This window comes from Lepidothrix coronata, unplaced genomic scaffold, assembly GCF_001604755.1.
Source record: "Lepidothrix coronata isolate B3197 unplaced genomic scaffold, Lepidothrix_coronata-1.0 Scaffold161, whole genome shotgun sequence".
In the NCBI taxonomy this organism is placed as follows: Eukaryota; Metazoa; Chordata; class Aves; order Passeriformes; family Pipridae; genus Lepidothrix; species Lepidothrix coronata.
The window spans coordinates 1,844,076-1,860,067 of NW_016690341.1; the positions used below are offsets into that span (position 1 = coordinate 1,844,076).

The 15,992-nt window shown below is 41.0% G+C and overlaps 1 protein-coding gene across 1 annotated transcript in view; it reads left to right on the forward strand.

The window, feature by feature from the left end:
• The window catches only part of TENM4 (teneurin transmembrane protein 4), a 603,620-nt gene that overhangs the window by 552,597 nt on the left and 35,031 nt on the right, over window positions 1-15,992 (forward strand). The window contains exons 26-27 of the mRNA XM_017829261.1: window positions 2,663-2,817; window positions 5,932-6,809. Coding sequence (XP_017684750.1) covers window positions 2,663-2,817; window positions 5,932-6,809 — 1,033 coding nt within the window. The remainder of the gene's footprint in view (window positions 1-2,662; window positions 2,818-5,931; window positions 6,810-15,992) is intronic.

Genomic DNA, 15,992 nt, shown 5'->3' on the forward strand with positions numbered 1-15,992 from the left:
TGAGATATTGATGCTTGTACTGTCAGATCCCTCTGCAAGCACTTGACAAAGTGCTAAGATACAACTGATGTATTTTTATTGTATAGTGAGAACAAGTGAGCACCACTACTGTGACTTCTCCCATAACACTTATCAAATCACAGAATGGTTGGGTTGGAAGGGACTGTACAGATCATCTAGTTCCAATCCCCCTGACATGGGCAGGAACACCTTCCAGGTTGCTCAGAGCCCCGTCCAACCTGTGCTTGAATACTTCATGGGATAGGGCAGCCACAATTTCTTTGGGAAACCTTTGCCAGGGCCTCACCACCCTCAGTAAATTTATATGTGCAGCTGTTACCTTCTGCTCCTCTTTGAGACTCTTGTTTCATGGTCCTGCAAAGATCAGTCCTATCTTGGCATGAGTTAAACATAGGTATTAGAGTGTAAGACTAGAAGCAATCTTTCAGGTCATTCAGTCCTGTCATCCATTATCTCAGCAATCCTGCTATATAATCCCCTCTAAAATTAATGAACTTTATCTTGAAAGCAGCAAGTAATTTTTTTCCTCACTGCCCTAGATGCTATTCTGAAACCACACTGCTCTCATGGTCAACTATCCAATCCAGGTCAAAATGATGCCCTTCAAACAAGTAGATGTTACAAAGAAGTAACAAAATGCTGGTTTTACCTCCTGGCAATAACAAACGGCTCCCATTCAGCTCAGTGACCTGAAACATCAGTTCCCAGACTCCTAATTGACTTTGAATTAACAGGTTGCAACCATGTCTGAATCCCTTCCTTTTCCTCAGCCCAATGGAGAAGTTTGTTCTGTCTCTCAAGCAATGACTTAGGTCTGAGGTTTTCCTTCCAGGCCAGATTATCTTCTGTGGATTTCCATATAACCAAATATGATATGTTTTTCCACATATTACCTATCCCCATTGCTTCCAGCCCATGCAATAGTTACAGCACTGGCTGAAGGCCATGCTTTTAATTGCCAAAGCAATCAGAGGATTAGTCCCTGCTCTAGGAAAATCTAGAATTTTTGATCTGTAAACTGCTGCATCTGTACTTCATAGCAGAGCTCACAGTGCATGGAGACTGAGGGTAAATGTTTCAAACAAGGGGATCTGGCTGTAAAACAGCATTTTGGAGAAACACAAGATCTGATCACTCCTCAAACATTCTAAAAGCTTTCTATCTGAAACAGATTTTCCATCATTTCTGTCACCATGATAACAGCCAAAAAAACAGTCTAGTGAGGATTCAGCTCACTAATTTAATCTGCCTACAAAATAAATGTTTCCTTTGGAGATATTTGCTGTAGTCTCCTTTTATACTCAATGGGGAGAAAAGGTATTTCTAGCAGGATTCATATAATCTCCTGGGGATATGTGCTTTAGGGAGATATGAATTGCACTCTCAAAGTAGATTTTTCTCTCCACTGATTGGAAAAGCTCCAAATACTTGCTTAGATGCACAGTGCAGATGTCTGTTTTTGCCAAGTGATTGTTACCCTGAGAGTGAAAGAAACCAAACAGGAAGATCCTAATATTTGTGTATTCCAAGTAGAATTCTCCCTTGCATAGAAAAGGATGTTACAGGCTTCTACATTAATTTTCTGTTCCTTTACAGTCTTTTAGTGTCTTTAAGACACTCAAACATTATGCTGAGTGGCATTCTGCCACTGTAGGGTAGGTGAGATGGATGACTCTATTAGTATCTATGGAGTTATTTTAATTTATACTAGCATAAAGAAGAGGTGAACAAAGCCTTTAACTTCTTATTCCTGCCTTAGTCATGAACTTTCTCTGTGACCTTGTGAGAATTGCTTTATCTGTTACTTTCGTGATATGTAAAATTAGGATGATCACACTCACAGACTGGTATGAGATCTAATTAGTAAGTGTAAAGCACTATGAAATCCTCTGATGGAAGATGCAGAGGGTAGCTAGCCCAGAATAAAGAGGATTAAAGGAGGTTGTGCTACGATAACAAATACATGAGAAATGATGCTTAGGGGGAGGTGAAATGGCACATATCTGCAGGTGAGGAAATGAGAATCAGCAGCCTGTAACTGCTGTCAGCAGACCTCAAATCCACTGACAGGAATACGTCTACAGAGGAGGTCTGGACAATGAATGAATCACTAGCAGAGTTCAAAAGCACGTGAAACACTGTAGATTAGTAGGGTTATTTTAGGGAAAATCCTTCCTTATTTATCCATCTGGAATTTGATTGACCTGATGGATATTTCACAGCCTTTGTCATCATCAGTTTTGAAAGATTCACCAGTGTAACGTTTTTATGTGCATGGCTTAGCATTCATACCATAAGCAATAAAACCAGGTTTCTGAAAATGCAAGACACACAGTTATTAGAAAAGCTTTTCCTTTCAGCAGTTCACTGAATACCATGCCCTTTTCCAGAAGCGAGCAGGGATTTCTGAATTGCCTCACATGCCATTTGGAAGTGCCTTCTATGGAATGGTGCCAATTCAAAGCTCTTGATAACCAGGACTCCCACGTGCCCAACTCTCATCTCATCCCTTTTAATAAAATAAATTGCTCCCAAGCAAACCAGCAGTTTCTTTCATGATCATCAAACCACACACCATCTTCTATTCATCTCATGTCAGGTTGCCATCACTTTCTGACTGTCTTGCTTTGTTCCTCCCCAGGCATCACTGTGGACAAGTTTGGGCTGATTTACTTTGTAGATGGCACTATGATCAGGCGGATTGATCAGAATGGAATCATCTCAACTGTGTTGGGTTCCAATGACTTGACGTCTGCTCGACCTCTCAGTTGTGACTCTGTTATGGACATTTCTCAGGTAAGACAGTGTTTTGGTTGTGTTTCTATAGAATAGAAGCTTATGCCTTTACCCTGTCTACACAGCTGTGTGCCTCCCCAGGTCAAAGAGTTAAGGGCTCAAGAATTCCATTTCTACATATTTTGTGATATAAAAATGACTGAATCAAAAAGATCCTTTAGAGATGCAGGAAACTCCTGACTGACCTAATTCATAGATTTCTGGTAAGTGATATTTTAAAGATGTCCCAAGCACAGAAGACACTTCTTTCAGAGCTCCCAGTCAGTGGGAAGACAGAGATTCCTAGAAAGACAGGATTTTTTTAGGCTCATTTATCAAGAAATGAGTTGCTTTAAACTAAAAAGACTCAGCAGCAGTACCCATTTCAGTAGGACTATTTGCCATGCTCTGGCATCTTAGCTAACCACAGGTTTTTTTTCTTTTTCCCTCATCCTAATTTGGCCCAGCATAATTTTAGACCTGAATCAAATTAACATCTAGGAAATACTGATTGGAGGCCTTGATGCCAAAATTAGCAACAGCAGGAAAACAAGAATCTTGAATTGCATCAGATTGCAAATTGGTTGCAGCTACCAGCATCCTGGACTTTTAAGTCCTGCTGCTTAGAGGTGGAGAGAAAAAAAAGAGAGAAAAAGAAATCTCAGTGTGATGATTGCTTTACTTCTGGATGGAGCAGAAGAGAAGTCTGTTACAACCCAACACTCGATTTTGTGGGGCCTTGGCCAACTTGTCAAATTGTGCCAGTTCAGGGGCAGTGTCCTTTGAAACCTTTGTGCCACTTGTTGTTTGCCTGGCTGCAGGAATGTTGTCCTCTCCTATGAAAATATAGATCATAGCTGGTGGGCTAAGAACTGTTATTCAGCCACAATAGATGTCAATGGGGTTTCCTTTTTGTAACTACCTAGATAATTTCTGTGCTCCCATAAGGAATCTGTCTTGTTTTTCCCTCTAATTTGAAAAATCATTCTTGCTTCTTTGCAACTGGTTCCCACTGTCTGCAATTTATGAACAAGATGAAATTATGAGTTTAAAAGCTGTTGTGCCTTCTATAGAAGCAAATTTGGATGGTTAAATGCCACACTGTAGTATGTTTTTCATCTTACAAGCATCGTTTCTTCTTTATGTGAATGTCAGGGGCAGTTACCACAAGACCATTGTGGAATCAGGCTTTAAAAATTATTTAATTTCAGGCTGCGTAGCTTCTGTGTACACAAATGTCATGTTTAAACACTTCTGAGGTGAACATGTGTCAGCTGAAGACTCTTTTTTTCCCTTCAGAAAATTAAGGAGCTATTTTTAGATTAACCTGTACTGGGATGGGCAGATTACCTACTACTCCTGTTCTGGAGAAACACACTGAAGACAAGTTTAATTAAAAAATAAAAATAAGGTTGGGAAGCAGCTTTTCATCATTTACAGTGGCTAGAAGGGTCTTTTCTGTCAGGTCTCTGAGGCTCCCTGGGACATGAGGACATGAAATATTTAGCTGCCACTGTTGACAAGGAATGGTTTTTAAGAAATTGAAAATTCCCTTGTCAGTTCAGAATAAACTCAGCTCTTGATGCTAACTCAGAACTGCAGAGCTTAAAGACCACTGGAAGGGATGGAGGCATGAATTATTAAAGAGAAAACCACAGGCTATAATGTTTTACTACAAGAAGGGTTAAAATAGGCCAGGAGCTGAGAAAAAGGAAGGAGATTTTGCAAACAGAGAACCAGAGTAGACAGAGTTCTGCACACTGTTTAGCCATGAAAATAAGCTTCACGTATCCAGGCAATAGAAGGGACAATGAACTAAATACCTTGCATCTGATCTCTTAAAAAAAAAATGTTGAAAAGGGATTTAAACATGAAGAGAAGCATCAAAAGTAAAGCACGACTGTAGCAGAAATGTTCAACTACAGGCTTTAAAAAATAGGAATTTCCTGTGTTCGTCCAGATCTTACCTGGTCTCTTCTTGTTCATGGTTTTAAATAAAATCACAGTGAGAGATGGTTTGCTGGACTGCAGCCTGCTGGCATCTACTCCTCCTCCTTCCAATAAGGTTGCAAAATACTCCCCTAAATATAGTCACATCGGATAAATGAGAAGAAGCAGCAACTGAGATGGATGGTGGGAGAAGAAGGTTCAAAACAAAGAAACAATCCTGGAACTGGTTGGTTCCCATCAGCACAACATTGACCTTTTTTTTCCTTATGTAAACCCAAAGTAAAATAAAATAATAAAAAAAAATGCATAACTTAGAATTCTTTATTAAAAAAATTACCCTAAATTCTGTTGGTAAACATTTCTTAGATTTGGCAACTAAAAGAGTAGACTCACTTGAAAAGACAGTGTATTTCAGAAGCAGAGCTAGAAGTAAAGACCTTCTAGTGCTCACTTGTGGTGCTGCTAGTCCTGTTTCAGTTCATTTGTGTATATGGATTATCAGTGTAGAACTGTGATGTGTCACTCTTGAACCTATTCTTCCATTATGCTAAAACAAAATGTGAAAATTACCATGAAGGCACAAGTATTTTTCTCCATGAATTGAAATTGCCTGAATTTCTGTGAATTGCTACTTTTCATTTTTGCAGCATAAAGCAGAAAATCGGTGGTTATAACTTAGACATACACACATGCTGTCACAGCCACCAGTTTTGTGTCTATTCCTTCATGTCATTTATCCAGAGGAGCTCAGCCACTTGTGTGGAAAAGCCTTTAGTAAAAAAATCATTACTTTGTGTGTCTGATTTTATAGCACTTCACACAGCAGAATTTCTGGTCCCCGGTCTCTGCTATCATGTCCAGGTTCCATCAATTCAAAAAGCATGGGAGAAGGGAAATCACAGAATGGTTTGCCTCTGTCCATCACCCTGCTCCCACCGCTGCTCCAATGCAGCGTGTGGGTGTCCCCATGTGTCTACTTCATATGACCAGGAGCTAAGCCTGCTCTCTCAGTCCAGGTTGTCCTCTATGGCCACCCTATCAAGGAGTAATAATTAGTTGTGTTTCCTTTTACCCATTTTCCCTTTAATCCATATTGAAACATCCTCATTGTGATTGATTTATAGCAGTCACGCAGTGGAAAAATGTGTTGCTATAAAAATTCCCTTGTGTTGTTTTCCCATTAAGGTTCGTCTAGAATGGCCCACCGATCTGGCAGTCAATCCCATGGATAATTCACTCTACGTCCTCGACAATAACGTTGTGCTACAGATCTCTGAGAACCACCAAGTGCGCATCGTGGCGGGGAGGCCCATGCATTGCCAGGTGCCAGGCATGGATCACTTTCTCCTCAGCAAGGTAGCAATCCATGCCACACTGGAGTCTGCCACCGCCCTGGCTGTCTCCCATAACGGAGTCCTGTACATTGCTGAGACCGACGAGAAGAAGATCAACCGCATCAGGCAGGTCACCACCAATGGAGAGATTTCCCTCGTGGCCGGTGCCCCAAGCAGCTGTGACTGCAAGAACGATGCTAACTGTGACTGCTTCTCGGGGGACGATGGCTATGCCAAGGATGCCAAACTCAACGCGCCATCCTCCCTGGCGGTGTGTGCAGATGGGGAGCTGTATGTCGCTGATCTTGGAAATATCAGAATCCGCTTTATTCGGAAAAACAAGCCATTCCTCAACACACAAAATCTATATGAGTTATCCTCGCCCATAGACCAGGAACTCTACTTGTTTGACACCAGTGGGAAGCACCTTTATACCCAGAGCCTTACCACTGGAGATTATCTTTACAATTTTACTTATTCTGGAGATGGAGATATAACCCTGATCACTGATAATAATGGAAATTTAGTCAATATCCGAAGAGATTCCACAGGGATGCCCCTCTGGCTGGTGGTGCCTGATGGCCAAGTCTACTGGGTGACAATTGGTACCAACAGTGCACTCAAGAGTGTAACAACACAGGGGCATGAAGTCGCCATGATGACTTACCACGGCAACTCCGGTCTCCTTGCCACTAAAAGCAATGAAAATGGTTGGACAACATTTTATGAGTAAGTATATTATGAATATTGGGCTGCTGACTTCATTCTATGCTCTCTGAACCATGCAAGGCTGGTAAAATTTAATTCCCTGATCAGAATTATTGTCCAAATAAAATACCAGAACAGAGAATATTAGATTTCACACAAAAAACAGTAGATGTTGGTAGTTAAGTGTATTAGAGCTTGAATAAACTCCCTCTACCAAGTCAAGAGTCAGACAGAGTTTCTGCTTAGTTTTTCTAAGTAATTTGGACACCCAGTTCTTAACTGTCGGGATTTAGGTTGCATGTCAGAGAATTTTTCTTGGCTTTGAAAGGCAAGTTCCATTAGATCCTCTTTTTCACAGCTTTTTACCTACTTCCTATGTTACAGTGTCTTTTTTGTACTTGTTTGAAATGTCTGATGTAGAATGACAACTGGCAGTGACTAATGTCAGCTTACTCTGGAAACAATTCTGTAATTAACGGGTTACTCAATTCTGATTGTTGTAATTTTCCTCATTAAGCTTTAAAAGTAGTCTTGGAACTGTTCAAGACCATCCCTGCTCCAAAGAGTGTTTTGAGCAGAGAGGAGACAAGAGGCATTGAAAAACCTGGAGATGGCAGCAACTTGAAGATTTGTACTTCTTTTCTCTACTACTGTTAGCAATTCCCTGCTTATAATTACTGTGAAGACAACACATTTCTGGTATCAAATAAGAAAAAATAGACAACTGAATGGAGTCCAGAAAGATGATCTGCAAATGAATGCGGCTGTTGAGAACCCTTTTCCCTCCCTCTTCCTTAGTTCCATTTTTATTTACGAGTCTAGCCTCTTCGAAATGCTCCTTAAGTGCATAATTTCCCATATGGTTTGAATGGTTACCTGGAAGTGTTCAGCTGCCATAATAATAGACCCATTCTAAGAATCCAATTTGGCTAGAATAGACAGTTCTCAAGATTACAAAGAAAAAAGTTGTTAAAGAAAGAGATTTAGGGAAGGAAAGCTGGCTGAACCCATGTATCCATGTGTTGATATGCAGTTGCTTTCTTTCTTTAAAATGTTCCAGGCCCAGTTTCAAATTTCTTTGCTTAATACTCACTGTTACTGATTCTGCCTTGAAAAGAACTGATGGAAACTCTGTGATGACTCTTTTGAAATGTTGTTTGCATTCCATCAATGTTCTCCTTGCAATTACTATAGCAATATTCCTCAGTGAATCCAAGTTAATATCCTTCCATCTCTTACATTGGATTTGCTTGAGGGAGGCTTTAGGAAGGAAAAAGAGTGTGTTTTTCTCCATAGGAGTGGAAGCCAGCTATATTGTCAGGACTGTTGCGCTAAATCAAGGAGATATTTTCTTTTTGCAAAGAACCCAATAGTTCCCATGCTTGAAAACAGATGTAGCCTCAGACACTGAAGCAAACTAAACATTACAGCTAATAATGGTCAGATTTATACCTCAAACATAATCTTTTATTTTAAAGCGCGACTGAAAATATAAAGGAAATAAGACAGAAGCTCAAATCCAGCTTATTCTGTGGATATATTTACAACAGTGATCCATTATTACATGCTGTCCAACAAAATAGAGCATTTGTGAAAGTCATCATTCTGGTCATTTTATGCACTTTAGAAGAGTCATAAGAAAGCTTTTTAGAGCTAAATGGAAGGCAGTATTCTCCAGTGGTTGGACTGTGGAAATCTTGACTAGAGCAAGTCAGCACTACATGATAGCACAGCATCACTGAAAGTAGAATTGGGAATGTGCCTTCAGAGATACCTCATCCAATCCTGTGATCAGTTATCTCTATTCTACTGTTCCTGACAGCTTCTGATGCAACTTTAAAAAAATATGGGGTAAAAGCCTATATCTGAATTAGTTACCTCAGCCTCCCTTTATAGGCAGGGAAGAGAAACAGGCACTTTCGAGGTGAGTTTCTTATGAGTTATGTCAGGTGTCTGCTTTAGGATGAGACAAGTTGTATTCTGAAAGTTTCTCTCTGCAAAGGCAGTACAGAATGATGAGTTTAGATACAGATGTTTACATTTCAGATATCTACAATTTGGTCAAATGGATCCTATCAAAGTCATCTGAGTTATTTATAAAAATTGTTAGTCATAACAATATATTTACCTATTTTATTGTTACTGTTAGAAAGCTTTTCTTTGTATGCTGAGACTAAATCTTCCTTGATTGAATTGGAGACTATCCCCCTTCATGCTGTCTTATCCCACCCCACCGCATCCCATCCTATCCTATCCTATCCTATCCTATCCTATCCTATCCTATCCTATCCTATCCTATCCTATCCACTAAGGACTTGGAAAGCAAATCAGTAAATTAGCAGGGATTGATTCTGTCCCAGTTTTGCATGTGTAACCTGGGAAAAAATATAAAATTAGAAAATTAGTAAATAAAGGTGAGATATTTAGATTGCTTGATGAAGTAGGTTTCATTTAAACAAAATATGTCTAGTGCCAAGGGTACACATGTAACTGGGCTAAGCATTGACTCTCAGGAGCTCTAGTGAGCAAGGCATCAAGTCATTCAGTGTGATCCTTAGCATAATTCCACAGCAAATCTGTCTAACTTGTTGGTTTCATGGACAAATCAACATAATACATTTACTCATTGCACTCTACTTGTAGTGGGTAGTAGGAAGATGATGTGACTAATAGTGTCAGTTCCAATGTTTGCAATTTATGAAGGATAGTGAAAATTGAAGTCGGGGCAGAAAAGCTCTACAAAAATGCATTCATGGGGAGAAGTAAAAAGACTTGATCTATTTATCTCAACATGAAGGAGACTGTCTAGATCACAACATGTCAGCCAAAACTATCGCCTACAGAGGGACTCTCAACCTAGCAGAGAAAGGCCTGAGAAGAGTAAGAGAAAGCAAAGCTAGAGACATTGAAGTTGACAAGAAGGTGTGGTTTTGTAAGGCTGAGATGACCTAACTGGTAGAGTGACCAATCATGAAAGTGGTACATTCTCCATTTCTTGGTATCTCAGAGCAGGACTCTAATGCCTTCCTTAAAATATATTCTCACCAGACAGAAGATTTGTGTGACTCAAACACACACTGCAGGGATGAGTGCAGGCATGGCAGGATGAAGTCTAAGTTCCTTGATAACCAAGAAGCTTAAGAAGATGGTGTAAACCAAATCAGCATTCACTACCTTCAGGTTATTGGTTTCTCTATCAGAATATCAGGGGAAAGTTTAAGTGATTTAGTTACCAAGAATAACTGGAAGGTGCTCTGAGTATTTTTCAGTCCTGGCTGAAGGGAAAGGTGAAGTTCATATTTCTGTTTTGCTCATGGACAGAGAAATAAAGGTATCAAATCTGACTTGGAGGAAAAGCTTCATGTTTCTGACTGCACATAATAGTTGTTTATGGGCCAGGGCAAGCTGGACACCACTGTTTAAAAAGTTAAGAGTAAAGTAAATCCAGCTGGCAAGTTTACACTGCACTAGTGGCCCAAAGAAGAACATCCTTACAAGATTTACCTTTACCTGACTGTCTACAGAGGTGCAAAACCAAACATCCAACATGAAAGAGCAATGGTGATGTGAGAGTGGCATCACTATATGTGTCCATCATAGAATCATTATATCATAGAATAGTTTGCATTGGAAGGGACCTTAAAGAACATCTAGTTCCCACCAGCATAGCCAGCATCTCTGGTTCTCTTCCAGTTGCTGTTCTTACCAGGGCATTTCTTAGCCTTTATCATAAGGCTGCAAAGAGCATATGGGCACATTGGTGTAACTATGGAGAGGAGAGGAGAGAAGGAGGCAGGATACATTGATGCAGTACTGGAGGTCTGTCTCCAGGGCACACCAGGGAACCCAGGTACTCCAAGGCTTCAGGATGGGCTGGCACACAGTCCCTTCATTTCTGTGGAGAAAGGAATGAAACTGGTGCTGTCTTCAGGTAGTGGCAGAGTTGCTCATAGGACTTACAGCTCTTGCTTTCACTCATCTACACCCAAGCCTGCTCTAACAATGCTGTTTTGTCAGGTTTAGCTCTGAGTAAGGTTCAGTGTGTAATGGTGTGCAGTTTCCCCTTTCATTTGAGAGTGAAACTTAGCTCCCTGCAGTAATTAGCCTGTCCCCAAGGCCTATCTACAACCACTTTGAGGATTTTAGCATTATATAGGCCTTCCCTGCCTCTGCAGAGAGCTTGACATTAGCTGTCAGTTAATGCAATGCAGCCCAGCTTGGCCGGTAACTGAATTAAAGACTTGCCTTCCCATTGAACTGGTGACAGCGATAATCAGCAGCAAAGGAAGTTGATCTGGAAACTCAGCCAGGGAAATGACTTCTTGTTCGGCTCCTCCAGTCAAAGACAAAGGATGCTGTATGACTACTTGCTGCTTTGTTGTTGCTGCTTTTCAACTTGACCTGAAAAAAATTGCTACCAGCCTTTACAAAGTTTCTTAGCAGTTGCTGTTTGTCTGCTTCAGAATCCGGAAAGTCTTATTAATGGATTTGTTTAAATCAAGAATATGGCAATTATCTTGATTAGTTCACTGAGATGTTATCACTGTACATTAATTCAATTTCCCTCTAAGCTGAAGTCAAACCTTCTATGCATTATTTAGCCCAGATGAGGCTCTTTTGCTTAGATCCTTTGTGTGCCCAATTAGTTTTGAAGGTCACCTCCTCCTATACAGACTGAAGTACTTACACACAGCTCCAGCCAAGCCCAAGAAATTCAAAACCTTTTCATGGACTCCCCAAGAAGTGGCTCACAGCTGCCTGAAGGGCAAAGATCTCATAGAGCCAGGTCTTCTGATGGGTGGTAAGGGGAGCTTTGACCCGTAACGTTGGATGCTGTTTTACAGAGAACCAAACTCTGCCAAACCTCACACATTGTAATGGATGGAAAGTAGAAGCCAGCTGAACTGAGCATGCAGGAGGACCTTGAATGGCTTCCCAGTGAACCCCAGGGCTCAACAGAAGCCCCACCCCAGCACCAGCAGCATTTGGTTCCCAAGACAACGCCCTGGTCTGTGTGACTGTGGTACCAGAACTGGGCAACATGGTCAGCATCTACCATGGTGAGATGCAGACTCAGTCTGCTTTGCAGTTGGTGTAAAGGCTCTGAGGTTTTTTCCTCTCTTAGGCAAAATCAGAGTTAAATAATGCGTATTGCCCTTAGAGGAGCAGCCACCTCTTGACTCAGAGAAAAGCTGCCTTCCTGCATTAATAACATCCCTTTATCACTTGGTGATTTATCAGGTCATACACTGAGTTTTACAGAATTTGGTGGTATCCTTGGTTTAGAGTAGTTCAAGTGAAGCTCTCATTCTACTCCTGCAGCAGACTGGAGTATGAGAAACATCTTGGCTTTTGTCTTCCCTCCTCTTTTAGCAAGATTTCTTTGTTCCACTTGCTCCACAGTTTCTACATGATAAATTATGAAATTCTCATTATTGTTCCTCAGATGAAGCTATAGTGAAACTCTGCTAAGTGCCATGATAAAATAGCCCTTTTCCAGTGCTCTCACTAAATTGTGAGGTCATATTTTGAGCCATTGGCCTGCCCTGAAATGAATGCTTGGTGGTAGAGTTTAGTTGAGAACCAAGGGAATTATGAGAATCATAAGAGCTACAGAGAGATCTTCGTCTTCTTGTTTGGGCAGTCAGAAAATTCAGCAGACTGTGACCACAACCTGGCTTTGGGTCATTAGGGAGAGGACTTGCCTTCATGCATATTTGAGTACTATCGGTTTGTCTGTTATAGATTTATTTTTAATGTTCTGTTTAATGTTGTTTGAAAAACTGAGATGAGGCAAACTTGTTCAGAGGCGTCGGGTGCACGTCAGTATAATTGCATACAAAATATAGTTTGCAAGGTCCGTTTAGATACTTTGGCACTAGGTGCAAAATTATTATTGTGATTTTTTTCTGATGTATTTGAGTGGTAGTTTTAAAAGGTTGATGAAATGTGAAAAAGCTAAAATGAGAAAACCCAGAAACTCAGGCAAGGAATTGATTTCTGAATAGATGGTACTTAGGATGCTCTTTAATTCCCAAGGCCCAGATCTCTACACAATGGTAATGTGATAAATGAAAGCTCTGAATGTTTACAAGCCAACAATTAGACCTCATAAGCACCAAATACCATTTTAATTCTGTGCATTGAACCTTAGCTAAATACATTTCCAATTGGGAATGGATGGTAACGGCTTCCTTTGCTGGCCTAATAATTGTCACTGTAAGTGCTGAGGCTTTGCAGCAGGTCTGAAAGGGAGGCAGCAGCTGTGTTAGCAGGTGATGGATTCATTGCTCCAAGTGGCTGCTGTGTGCGCTCCTGTGCTTCAGTATTTCCTTAATGCTGGGGCTTTCAGAGCATTTGGAGAACACAGAAGTCTTAGGCTGTGATGAAAACTGACCGACCCTTAAATCCCGATGCTGCGGAAACAGACTAGGCAGCTTAGCTGCAAAATGAGGTGACTAGGGGAGATTTATGTTACTGCAAATACCAGGGCACACCTGCAGCTACCTAAGAGCCAGTCACTTGGTTGGCTCTTAGGTAGCTTCCTCTCCAAGCTGAGATGTGCCCTGTAAGTGCCTTTATGGGGCTGAAAGCAGAGGTGGAAGGAGCTGACTCATTTAACTCATTAAGCATATTATCTGTTTGGGATGTGCAAGTCTTCAAATCCCTGGGAGACTGTGGGTTTGTGATAGATGATATCAGGTATATGTTGTGTGAGCTAAAGCAGGGGAAAAGGGAAAAATGCTCCAGTCCTGAGCAAAACAGAAAAGAGAAGAGGAACTGCTTGCCAAGAGGAAAACGCTGTGTGTATACATGCTAACTGGCTTCTCACACCTCCTTTTGCATTGTCACCACATTTCTAAAAGGAGTTTTTGTCCGGCCCGTGAGTATTTTACACTTCATCTGCCACAATTAAAAATAATAATAAAAATTGAAGCATTCTAATTGTGCTACCTTCTCACCTTTCACCCTTTGTAAGGCAGGACCTCCTTGCAGCTGCAAAATCAGTGAGCTGTCCCCCCCCAAAGACAGTGCTTGGCAGGTCCCTGCCTGGCTGCTGGGCAGAGAGAGGTGCAGCAGCTCCTGCACATGCAGAAAACACAGATGGTCCTGGTTCCTTCTGGTGGACATTAATAGGGTGACTAAGGAGGTGCCAAAAGTCTGATGTACATGTGCAGACATCTTAAACCAATTCCAGCAGACCATTCCAGACTGTTCTGGCCCAAAAGGAGCCTTGCTTCTCAGGATCCAAAGTCCCAAATGGAAATCCTTTCTCTTGATGAAGTTCTTGATGAAGTACAAGTTCTTGTGAATTTTGTACAGCTGTAAAAATGTAGCCATATAAATTACGTGTATTGTACTTAGTCATTTTGAATTTACCAGAAAAATGTGTCCACAAAGGTCTAAGCGCCATCACACTCTTTCACGCTCTTTTTTCATGCTGTTTTAACCTAATTTGAACAAGCAGAGGTTACTGGCAGATTTCTCTAGTTGCATATTTGCAAATATTACATATTTGCCCAGCAGAGGTGGAGGACCATTTGTGAGAGTGCTAGGAGCTTGAGGTCCAGGAATATTAAAAAAAAGGCACTACTTAAATAGTATATAAAATAATATTTATTTTACATTACATATTATTATATAAAAAGACATTGCATGCCTTTTAATAAGGACGTGCAATGATAGGATAAGGGAAAATGGCTTTAAACTAAACAAGAGTAGGTTTAGATTAGATAATAGGAATAAATTCTTTACTGTGAGGGTGGCGAGGCACTGGAACAGGTTGTCCAGAGAAGCTGTGGCTGCCCCATTCCTTGAAGTGTTCCAGGCCAGGTTGGATGGAGCTTTGGGCAACCTGGTCTAGTGGAAGGTGTCCCTGCCCACGGCATGAGAGATGAAATGAGGTGATCTTTAAGGTCCCTTCCAAGCCAAACCATTCTGTGATTCAGTGTTTCGATCAATAGAGTTAAAGCATCTGGGTGTCTGCTGCTGCTTGGGGCTGTTAAACTGAGTATCTACAGGGTTTTGAGACTTTCTTTAAAGCTCATAAGTAGGGCTTGCATGGAGTATAAGTTTTGTGCTGACTCTCAGCATTTTGCTGAGTGTCACTCAGTTAAGATAAAACCTATGACTCAGAGGACATTAACTCATCACTTTTCACATGAACAAGCCCTCTGCCTGCATCCTGGCTTTTGCTTTCCTTATTTCCCTAACCTGCAGACCCACTTCCTTGCACACCTGTATTACACCAAACTCACCTCTTAGGCTTCAGACTGGTTTATATATAGGACTATTGATGTTGTGTTAGAAGGAATTTGGGATGTTACACAACACACCTTCAGTGATAACAATGTTTTCTCTACTCAAGGGAGACACTAAATCATCTCCCATGTGTCCTGTCTCAGCAGATGGGGTAAAGATGTCACCTGTGATGTTTTCTGTTTAAGATTCACATGCTGTTTTAGGAGGAGATGGGCAGATGACTGGAGACAGTACAAGCAAAACACATAAGTCTCAGTGCAAACAGGGCAGCCACAAACCTGTAGTAAACTAGTACTGGGAGCACTTTAGTTCTGGCTCTTTCAAGGAGATGCAGTTCAGATCCAGGCTGTGTGCTGCTAGTTGCTTGGGAAAGCTTTAACTGATCTCTGCCAAACTCCTGCAATGCAGTCCTGATTTCGTCCCTTTCTTGTTCGTTTCTTTTTTTCTTCTTCTTTCTTTTCCATTTCACAAGTGGATGATTGATTGCCAGGATCTGGCAAGGCTGTTCCTCATGCTTGGATAATCCTATGATTGATAGGCTGACACTGTGGAGGGCCAAATGCTTTCTTCTACCTTGCTACATCCCTTTCTGCTAATGGGCAAGAAAAGCCTCATGTGATGATGTCTCCAAACCTGAGGGCTGGAGAGACTTGCAGTGAGGTCACCCACTTAGTCACTATACACTAAATATTAAACTTGGACAAAAATCACTTTTTCAACTAGCCCTTCCTCACACTAAATCATTGTCAAATGCAAAGTTACCAGCACTGTGCCCAAATCTGGGAAAATGAGAATGGAAGACAAGAAATATTTCTTTTCCTGTATAGTGTGGAGCCAGTCCAATGACTGCTCAATGGGTTGCAGCTTGAGAGTACTTTATGATTCCCTTTCCTTTCCTTTCCTTTCCTTTCCTTTCCTTTCCTTTCCTTTCCTTTCCTTTCC